Below are 11,669 nucleotides of genomic sequence, written 5' to 3' on the forward strand. Positions count from 1 at the left end.
TGCAAATGTTGAACGAATTAGGGCTGGTGTTCTTAAAGACCGTAGATTGACAGAATGATTGCTAACGATCTGTCAATCCCCGAAAGAATCATTCACGAAATCCTGAGACAAAAACTTGAAATGAAGAAATTGTGTGCGAAAATCGTACCGAAGCTCTTGACGCCAGAACAGAGAGCAAAGAGGGTTGAATGCTGTGAGGATTGGTTGGAAGCAGAGGAACGAGGGGACTTTCTCAACCGAATCATCACTGGAGACGAGTCCTGGTTTTACGAATTCGATGTGGAGCTCAAGTCTCAAAGCAAGGAATGGAAACTAGCAGGAGAACCGAGAACAAAAAAGTCGCGAAAATCAAGGTCCAATGTGAAGACAATGTTGATTGTTTTCTTTGATTCTAGGGGCATTGTTCACAAGGAATTTGTCCCTCCCGGCCAGAGAGTGAACGGAAATTTTTACGTTGAAGTTCTGACACTTCTCAGAGCTCGTGTGGCCAGAGTTCGACCGGAGTTGGCAAAAGGGGGCAGGTGGAGCCTTCATCACGACAATGCGCCCGCTCACACGTCGCTCGTTGTGCGCGAGTTTTTGGCCCGAAGCTCCATCACCGTGACAGACCACTCGCCTTATTCACCCGAATTAACCCCGTGTGACTTCATGTTCCCGAAATGCAAAATGGTGCTTCGGGGGCGGCACTTGGGACATGTGGAAGCCATCAAGGCGGAAACTACACGACAACTAAACATCACAACTGAAGACTTTCAGCGATGTTACCAACAGTGGAAACGGCGTTGGCAGAAGTGTATCGCGTCTCAGCGCGAGTACTTTGAAGGAGACCATATTGTAATACCCGAATAATTGTAAAATAAAGTTATTATTCAACTTTTATACGTATTTTCCGGACAAACTTCGTAAAAACAAATATTTTTCCCTAATGTCATTTTTTCCTATGAGGTTTATTTAAACCGGTAGAGGAAGATTTCTCTGGCTGCAAATTAAACCAACAACCACTTTTCCATTTTTTATGACAAAGAGACAACACATTAACACAACCCCATTTCAATTACAGTAGATTTTCAAAAATGCCTCCATTGACACGTAAACAAAGGTTACACCGTCGGATCATGTTCTGTCTGCCACGGGCAAAAATACCAGGAGCATCCTGAATTTATCCTACTGTTGCTATTATCCGGGCAACCAGATCCTCTTCTGATGCAACAGGAGTTTCGTAAACAAGGTTGCGCGTCTCTCCACACAAAAAAGTCCAGAGGGAACATATCTGGGTTTCGAGCAGGCCATTGGTACAGGACCACCTCTGCCGATCCACGTTTCTGGGAACGGTCGGTCCAGGAATCGACGCACACGACGACTGAAATGTGCCGACGCCCCGTCATGTTGGAACCACATGCGTTGTCTTGTAGGGAGCGGGACGTCTTCCAGCAATTCTGGCATTGCTCTAGCGAGAAAATTTTAATAGTGCCTGCCATTTAATGGCCTAGGTAGTAGATACGGCTCAATTAAACAGTACCCAACAACACCGACCCACACATTAACGAAGAAACGCACTTTATGAGCGCTAGTAACTGTGGCATGTGGGTTATCCTCACTCCAAACATGCGAATTGTGCATGTTGAAGACTCCATCAACTTGCTTCATCGGTAAACACAGAGGATGGAAATGTAGGATGCATTTCACACTGTTCCAGGTACCACTGCGAAACTGTGCTCTGGGTGGATAATCGACTGGTTCCAGGTTGTGGACACGCCGTAAGTGAAATGGACGTAACAATTGCTCTCTAAGAACTGTTCTTACATTCGTCTGATTCGTCCCCATGTTACGTGCAGTTGCACGAGTGCTGATTGAAGGATCCCGCTCCACATGCTGCAAGACAGCTTCCTCGAATTGCAGCGTTCTTACCGTGCGACGGCGTCCCTGTCCAGGTAATCTGCTAAATGACCCGGTTTCACGCAGACGTTGGTTGGTACACAGTAGCAAAGGTCGTATGATGCGGGATAGGGCGATTAGGATATTATTGTTGATAAACCCGCTGTGCAGCTCGTCCGTTGTGGTGTATTACGTAGCACGCATCATCCATATCAGTGTACTCATTCAAGGTGTATCGCTCCATTAGTAAACAGAGACAATGCACTACTACACTGGTGGACAGAAGTTGCTTACAACTGAAGAGCGTAATACGGCCTCCACTGGTTTAAATAACCCTCAAAGGAAAAAATGACACTAGGGAAAAGTATTTGTTTTGATGTCCCCTACAACTTCCCAGAGTTTGTCGGTTTAAATACTTTTCTCCCTGTATACAGAGCAACGAAGGACCGTATGCGCGTAGGAGTAATCCACTAAATTACAGGCCCATATCGTTAACATCGATATGCAGCATGATTCTACAACATATATTGTGTTCGAACATTATGAATTACCTCAAAGAAAACGGTCTATTGACACACAGTCAACATGGGTTTAAAAAACATCGTTCCTGTGAAACAAATTCTTTATTCACTTGAAGTGGTGAGTGCTATTGACAAGGGATTTCAGATCGATTCCGTATTTCTGGGTTTTCGGAAGGCTTTTGACACTGTACCACACAAGCGGCTCTTAGTGAAATTGCGTGTTTATGGAATACTGTCTCAGTTATGTGACTGGATTTGTGATTTCCTGTCAGAGATGTCACAGTTTGTAATAATTGACGGAAAGTCTTCGAGTAAAACAGAAGTGATTTCTGGCGTTCCCCAGGGTAGTGTTATAGGCCCTTTGCTGTTCGTTATCTATATTAACGATTTTGAAGACAATATGAGCAACCGTCTTCGGTTGTTTGCAGATGACGCTGTCTTTTATCGACTAATAAAGTCACCAGAAGACCAAAACAAACTGCAAAATGATTTAGGAAAGATATCTGAATGGTGCGAAAAGTGGCAGTTGACCGTAAATAACGAAAAGTGTGAGGTCATCCACATGAATGCTAAAAGTAATCCGTTAAACTTCGGTTACACGATAAATCAGTCTAATCTAAAAGCCGTAAATTCAGCTAAATACCTAGGTATTACAATTACGAACAACTTGAACTGGAAGGAACACAAAAAATGTTGTGGGGAAGGCTACCCAAAGACTGCGTTTTATTGGCAAGACACTTAGAAAATGTAACAGACATACTAAGGAGACTGTCTATTTGCGCGCGCTATACGAGACAGGAATAATAGAGAATTGTGTAGGTGGTTCGATGAACCCTCTGCCGGGCACTTAATTGTGATTTGCTGAGTAGCCATGTAGATGTAGATGTATTTGCTAGCGCGTTAGGCGAGGCTGGTCGTGACAATTATTGTCGAGTATCGTCACAAGCTATGAAACATGAGTTCGTCACTTCGAACCGGAAACAAAACGGCCATCCATGGAGTGTTGCCACACCACCTCTCCAGGAAGTTCAAAGCCGCACGCTCATCCGATGAACTCACGGCGACGGTCTTCTGGGACTGAAGGATTTATTCTGCTTGATGTCTTTCCGCAGTGTGCAACGTTAAACTACGAAATATACTATGCTAACCGCAGGAAACTGAAGGGACGACTTGAGCCTGTTCGTCGCCACAGGAATGCACACAAACTTCTCAAAGACAACGCAAGACCTCACCCAAATGTGCGCACCCGAGAGCAGTTTAGGTAACTACATTGAACCGTTTTTTTTCTCATTCACTCCGCAGTCGGAGCTCGCAACTTCCGACTTACATCTGTTTGGCGCAATGAAGGAAGCATTCCGCGGGAATCAGTACATGGATGACGGAGTCTCTGATGCATCAAAACATCAGCTCCGACGTCTATCCGAGGAGTGGTACCACGTGGGCATACCAGCCCTCCCAGTAAGATGGCATAAGATCGTTACACCGTGTACAGGGTATTTTAGTCAAAAGAAGGGGAATAATACGGTGTACTGAAGTCGTGAATAACTGAAACCTATTTTCAGATAAAAGTCCCTCGTGTGTGCAACTTACATATAACTAATTTTATCTAAGTTTTTGCACCTAATTCACGGGCGTAAATATGTAGGACACCATAACTTATGGTAGACTTAGAAATACATAATAAATTGAAGTTTATTCAATACTATCGCCCAAGAGTACATATTAACATTTCATTGTTATGCTGGAAAAACACCTTTTGTCACAGGTTGAAACACACCACCGGCGCCTGCCGGAGGTGACGAATGATTCTCTATATTGCAGCCGACAAAGATTCTCAACAACGGCGGGCGTAACACTGCTCAAAAATGATGATTCCGTGCACCTGATTATCTTAATTACTACGGTTTCAATAATCCAAAGTTTTCAAAACTAAGCTTATGCCCTATCTGAAACTAAAAAGTTTTCAATCAGTATGTTTTACCATTTTTGGTTTATGGGAGTCAAACGAACTATAGAGATGTGCATCTAAAAATGGAACGTTGTCCTCTGAGCAACGGAGAAATGCTATGTATGACGGACGTTGGTAGGAGGGCAAGATGTCGTAGAACAGATATCAGTACGAAACTTAGTTATGGTTGTATCGTGAAGGAAATGAAGGTGCACGGGAAATTTTGCTGTAGGTTTAAGTTGGTTGGTTGGATTGGAAGAGATACGGAAAGATGGAAGCGGGAACTAATGGGTCAGATGCCATTAGAAAATACGTTAGAGCAGCACGGACGTAAAGATAAACTCCGTCAACAGGCCCTCGCGCTCCATCGGTACCGGCCGATCGCCACGTTGTCCTCCGCCAGTGGCGTCGTTGGATGCATTATGGAGGAGAGTGGCGTCTCAGCACACCGTTGTCAGCTGTCGTGACCTGGATCCGTTAATACTGTCAAGCAGCTTCTTAACTGGAATGACGAGGCTGATGAGAACACGCAAAGTGCCATAATCCGATTTCCCCAGAAACTTCGCTCAGAGGAAGAGGAATCAAAATAAGCGAATCCATGTCCCAGTTTATCTGCAGATTTTCTAAAAACATTCAGCAGCCAAGATCACATAAATATTTATTTGAAACAACCGGTTTTGACAGACTTTTCTGTCATCTTCAGGACTTCCAAAATCTATTTGTTCTGAAACTTGTTCATTTTAAGTTGGAACTCAAGTTGTCATGTGGATGAAGAAAAGCACATAAAATGTTTGTCATAACTAAAAAATTTAAAAACGTAAAGCAGCTCGTGGAAACGAGCCATGTTTATTATATATATAATCTGTAGATACTCTACCGTTTCTGAAAAACAGCGGTCAAAGTTTTCAACGCAGTACCTCAGGCGAAACAATGGCACAGTGGCTAGCGTCGCGGGCTGTCGCTAATGCACCTGGCGTTCAAAACCCGATTATCGTCTTTATTTTATTTTTCAGTTATCTAAGTCCGTAGAAGGTTATTACACAAATGTTTCTTATTAAGGAGGCTACGGGCGTTATATTCGTTGAGAAACTACCACTGGATTTCAGAATCTTTCAGGGTTACAATCTTTTTACATTCTCATACCTTTTTATTTCATTCTTATATCATTTTTTTCTGTTTTATTTTTATTTTTTGTTGTGTTTATTCTTCAGGAAGATTTGGCGCACGCCCTTGATACCATCGCAGAAACATTCGAAACATGGGAATTCCGAACCCTGCCAGCATTGCGCGAGGACAGGTTTGCCCTAGTGACATTTCTTCGTATGAATCTCACTCTGGAAAGCAATGTCACCGAGCGAAGTGGCGCAGAGGTTAGCACACTGGACTCTCATTTGAGAGGGCGACGGTTCGAACCCGCATCCAGTTTTACGTTTCCCATGATTTCCCTAAGTCGCTTTAGGCAAATGCCGGGATCGTTCCTTCCTTCATCCGGGGTAACCGATGACCTTGCATTTTGACGCCCTCTCCCACATCTATCACCCAACCAAAGAAACGTCGTTCATATTGATGCAGATTTCAAAAGTTGGTGATACCTTCGCGGCTAACCACACATGATTAATCACTTTACCGTAAATTGGTGCTTGGAATTGATTGTGAATTAATATATAATACAGGAATTTCACTGAAATTCCTTCAGCAGACTTACGATTAGTAAACCGATAAGGGCAGCGTTATTTCAACATTCGTGCAGTAATCCTCTACTAACATGGTTAGGTAAGTGGAAACAAAAAATAATAATGGGGTTTGGAACACGGGTGCGCAAGGGTGACACTACGCGCTAGCAATTGAGCTGCCGCCTCGGTTGAACAACTTACTCGTTAAAATGCACTTTAAATATCTCTAAAACTTTTACCGTTGTTTTCTCAAAAACGGCCGAGTATCTATGGATAAGCGGAGATGCGTATCCATGGACGTGTATAGCTGAAAACCGTGATTCATGAGGAAAGCTGCAGAGCTTTTATGCTGCAATGGCTGACGATTACGGTTCAAATACACAAATATCTATAACTTAATATCAAAGGTGTGCAGATGTTCGTCTTTTAAACTATAACTCCTTTACCCTTTTTGCGCTACTATCTATATTTTTGTTTCAGAGGCGTTGCATCTTTTACATTGAGACCTAAAGTAGCTTCAATCACGAACAGTAGTTTTATAAGCGATTAGGAAACAACGCTATGATTTTTACATAAATTACTTGAAGTCATTATGTTTGTCTGATCGAATTGTGTTCCCTCTCAATTGGTTGTAGGTGAGAGGTCGCACTGTCACTTCACCTATAAAACGGCGACACATTGTCACGTCACGCTTTCCTTGTTTTGTTGGTATTCGTGGCTAGCTGCTGTGCAACACCAGTAGGTATGTGGCAAGTTTTCTGACGAGAATCTCAAGCGATTTCCGTCGGAACACCGAACCTTTCTTGCAAGAACAATCTGTAGTAGTTGCCCTACCAGTAGTGACATTCCGCAGCGGTTATGTGACGAAATACGAAAACAAGCACATCGCGATGTCAAAACATGTATGTTTTATAAATGAAATGACACTGCGACTTCAAACATGACCAGATGAGAGGAAACACAGTTTTCTGTTGGACAAACGACAGAAAACCTATAAATTATAACTTCCTTCGAATAAATATGAAGTACTACAATTGGCGATTTGTTAGTAGCAATGTAACATTTTTCCTTTAGTTTTCTAGGGTTAAATCCACCGCACATGTCTTATAAAAGGCAAAACGCAACATGAACAAATATAAATTGCAGCAACTATAAGGCGTTTCAGTTCATAAAACAAATATTTATATATTTATATAATTATTAATAAAACTGACAGCAGCTGTATTTAAGGTACTTCTATTACGCAGAGCCGGTTTCGTTCGAAATGAAATCTTCAGGTGACACCAAAGTTTTGCCAACAGTCTTCGTAACTACTCACAAAGGGGCAGAAATGTGCCGATGTCATGATTGAATACCTAATCGCCACATTTCTGACACTTTGTGAGAAGTAATTACGAGGACTGTTGGCGAGCTTTCCATATCACTTTAAGTTCCTTGAGAACCAAACTGATTGTGACGTACCGAACGAATCTGGACTATAGCTTTGGTGATTTGTATCGATGTTTACATAACTCAGCTGTGGAGACAATGTCAAGAGCATTTATATACTTGCTGCGGGATAGTGTCACAGCAACCAACTTGGTAGGTGGTACACTAGTCTGAACAGCAGGTAGCCTATTTTGAGCTACGGAATGACAGTAAACACTTGAAAAGTGGCGACCGCTCGTCCTCAAATTGACACATGGACGCATGTCCTTGAAATCTGTTGCACACAGATACTCATATGACACTACCGTCTTCCTGTAATCCCGTAGGGAGAAAGAAAAAACCTGTACATACCGAACAATCTCGCCCACAATGGTGCAGGGCCTCTGCTTCCAAACAAACGATTAAGGTATCTCGTCAAGATCACAGACATTTACACTGGAATGTGCTGTCTCATCTAAGACCACACCTCTCGCGGATAACAGCTTCAGTTTATAACAAATGTGGGAACCAATCTATAATGAACGACGTGAGATAAGGTCCTATTAGGTGTTCTTTCCACAATGTCAGCCAAGTTCATGGAGAAACGTGGCTACCGACCACACACGTTAAGCGACGAATCTATATCCATCGCTGCACAGACACAGTGCGCACATCCGCATTAGCCCTCTGCTACTCTGCAGCTGAGTACGCTTGCCCAGTATGGTGCAGATCTACACATACAAAGAAAGTTGATTTTGCTCTGAATGAGACATGTATCACTACGGGTTGTCTAAGAGCCACACCTGTGGAAAAACTGTACTGCTTATCCGGCATAGCCCCTCCGGACATCCGAAGAGATACAGCAGCACGGAGTGAAATGAAGAAGGCACTAACATCCGAAGCCCACCTACTGCATGGCCACCAACCGGCACAGCAAAGACTTGTGTCTAGAAAGAGCTTCCTTCACAGTACAGAACCACTCGCTGACACTCCACATCAACACCGGGAAAAGAGATGGCAGGTCAGATGCCAGCATCTGGAGGAGTGGCTGATCCCGCAAGAAGTTCTTCCCCCAGGCCACACAGAGAAATGGTCCACATGGAAATCACTCAACCGCCTGCGTTCTTCTGTCACAAGATCCAAGAGTAATCTGGAAAGGTGGGGCTTCCAGGTGGACTCTCTCCAGTGTCACTGCGGAGTTGCCGTGCAGACATCAACACATCTACTACAATGCACATTACCTCCAAACTGTGTGCACCATGGAGGACCTCGTAAACGCTACAGGGTTGACAGAAGCGTCCGATCCAACGTGTCGGCTTTGACCCGTGACGTAAGAGTGTTGTGTGTGACATCATGACGGCGCGGAGTTTGGTTTGAGTGTGGCTGTTTCCAGTTCTGTTTTATCTTATTTTATTTACTTTTCTGATCTGTTCGTTCTATCTCGTGAGATTTTTTTAAATTTAAAAACACTTATTACTTATTTTAATTATCTGTTTCCTCGAATTTCTGTTTTAGTTTATTATATTTATCTTTCTGATCTGTTCGTTCTATCCCGTGAGATTTTTTTTTTAAAGGCAAAAAACACTAATCAGCTACTGAAGCATCTTTATCTTCTGCGGGTTGCAGGGGTTACGACCCCTGGGGAGGTGGGTGGGTATTCATGCATGACTGTCTTCACTTACACGTTGTAGCTACGCAAGGCGTCTAAATTTGTTTATATTTAGTTTGCCCCCCACCCAAAACACCCCATTTCCCGCGCTTGTCCCGTTAGTGTCATTAGGCTTCTTGTGGAAAGTGTGTGTGTTTTTGTTTCCGCCATATTTGTGACGTCATGGGTCATAGCAGACGGGTGGGATCGGACGCTTCCGTATTTCCACGCTACACAAAGTGCACTGGACGTTGCAAATTTTTGGGCATCCACTGTACAGATTAAAATTACCTTATGTTTGACAACACAATCTGTGTCTAATCATTTATTTCGTTCTTGACTAGTTTAATTTATAAACCATAATGTATGTATGTATGTATGTATGTAGTAATGTAATATTGTTTTTAGTTTGCTTCTGACGCGATAAATAAAATACTGCACATACGGTTATTTTGGCAGTTACGAACACTATCGTATCATAGCGTCATGCCTCATCTCTGAACAATATGTATCATACTGCTTTCTGTAAATTCAAAATAATAATAATAATAATAATAATAATAATAATAAATAAAAGGAATTAACGAACAATGGTGTCTCATCTCAAAAGACTTAGTCTGGAGTCCTTTGATTTTAGCTTTTGAGACAATATAAATTGTCTGGCTGCACAATCAACGCTACCTGCCAGAAGGTCAGTGAGCAACACTAAAATCGATTAAGTGTTCCAAAACATGCATCATTTGATTTCTTTGCACTACTTCGTGGTAGAATGAACCATACAATGCCACATTGTGGCTTTGTATAGATCCTGATTAACCTATAGGCTTCTCGCACCAACATCAGTAGTGAGACATGCCTCTCCGTTTTTTCTTAAGAGCCTTGCAAATTATCTCGATACCGTATTTGAACTATCATTTAGTACGTACACACACACACACACACACACACACACACACACACACACACACACACACACACACACACCTGATAAAAATATTAAAAAGGTTTAATTATTTGAACTCCATATTCGCTGCCGTGTAACTGCTTTGAGATGTGCAGTATTTGGTGGTGAGGATTAATGGGTAAAAACAGTGGTTCTAATCACCGTGTGCCCAGAAAAATATTTGCAAAGGCAAAAGCCTCGTGACCAATAGAAGCAGAACGAAAATCTGCGGTAGGTGGAGCCATTAGTGTTCATTTACTTTCCTGTACTACGAGGTAGGTCATTTTTCGATAAGTGCAATGTTTGTCAGTATGGTCTAACTTGCGTTCGTACTTTAAGAAAGACCTGACACAGGATGTTCTTACAATGTCCGTACTGGATATGAATAAATCACAGGCGTGTTCTTGATCATTTACCTGTTGTCAGTGACCGAAACGTGACCTTAACTATCTCCAGCAGTTGCACTGGGCATAATTTCCATGTGTGCCAAAACTGAATACGCTGATATAATTACACTATTTACGCTTTCAAGACAATGTAGAGGATAAACATACTGCTTACAGTTATATTCGTCCACTTCCAACTTCCGCAGACTAAGTTCTAAGTTTGCTGTGTACTTTGCCAGTCTTAAAATTTTGCATTTTCTTCTTTTGGCTTTCTAGGTTTAAGATAAAATACTCTCTCTCCGGTTATGCCATCATTTGATACAAGTTTAGTAGTATTTCTTAAGGAATTGCTAATCCTGTTGATGTGTAAACTAACATCTCTAACAGCGCGATATGCTTAACGACAACAATCCTACCGTATTTCTTTATAGATAATGCTTCGATTGTCTAAGGTATACAGCCGATAACATGCAACTGCGTGAGCAGGCAATGATAGTGTCTTAACAAAAATTACTGTCGCTAATAACGGTTGAAATTGCAGAATTTACATGTAATGTTTAAAGTGAGGCGCAGAAATGTTTGAGAAACCGACGAAACAAAACAAGTACATTGATCGTACGCGTTAAGAATCATAAATCGATGTTGCAATTAGAGGCTTAGAACGGGAAATTTGAGGAGGCGTCACTATAATTCGAAAAACTATGCCATATCGCAAGACACAGCCAAATCTCTAATTCGAAAAACTAAGCCATATCGCAAGACACAGCCAAATCTCGAAATTGGAAGGTGCGAAGAAATAGCAAGTGAATTTATATGAGCCTATTGCTTTTCTACCATTGGTAGAGACAAACATAGGTCACGGTGTTTACTTATTGACAGCAGCGAGACTTACCAGAACGCGTCGTCCGTGAACCGCATGTTGCTTGTGGCGCGAAGAGGTACGTGCTCCCTTCCGCGCGTCGGCTGCCCTACTGGGCTTGTGAGCTGCTAACACCTGGTGGTGATGCTACCTGCACTCCAGCCGCTACGCAGAGCCGCGCTGCGGCTTTACCGGAAACTAATTTTGTTTTGCGGCTACCGCGAAGATTCCCCGCCACTGTAGGCTACATTCTGGTCCCCACGTGATTCATGCAGTCAGGAAGGTGACGGGTAGGGAGGGGGGTATATTCTGGCTTCTCGCGTTAAAATCGCTCAGTCGGTCTATCTGCTGTGACGTCACTGGGGAGACACTGCGGCAGATCGGATATTGCCAGTTAACGTGCTGCAAA

At 42.7% G+C, this 11,669-nt stretch overlaps 1 protein-coding gene across 1 annotated transcript in view; it reads right to left on the reverse strand.

Moving 5' to 3' along the window:
* Positions 1-11,425, reverse strand: part of LOC126419148 (serine protease gd-like) — a 309,601-nt gene extending 298,176 nt beyond the window's left edge. Inside the window, exon 1 of the mRNA XM_050086257.1 lies at positions 11,294-11,425. Within this exon, the coding sequence (XP_049942214.1) occupies positions 11,294-11,319 (26 nt within the window). The 5' untranslated portion in view covers positions 11,320-11,425. The remainder of the gene's footprint in view (positions 1-11,293) is intronic.
* Between the last annotated feature and the right edge of the window lie 244 nt (positions 11,426-11,669).

The sequence above is a fragment of the Schistocerca serialis genome, chromosome 9 (genome assembly GCF_023864345.2).
Source record: "Schistocerca serialis cubense isolate TAMUIC-IGC-003099 chromosome 9, iqSchSeri2.2, whole genome shotgun sequence".
Lineage (NCBI taxonomy): Eukaryota > Metazoa > Arthropoda > Insecta > Orthoptera > Acrididae > Schistocerca > Schistocerca serialis.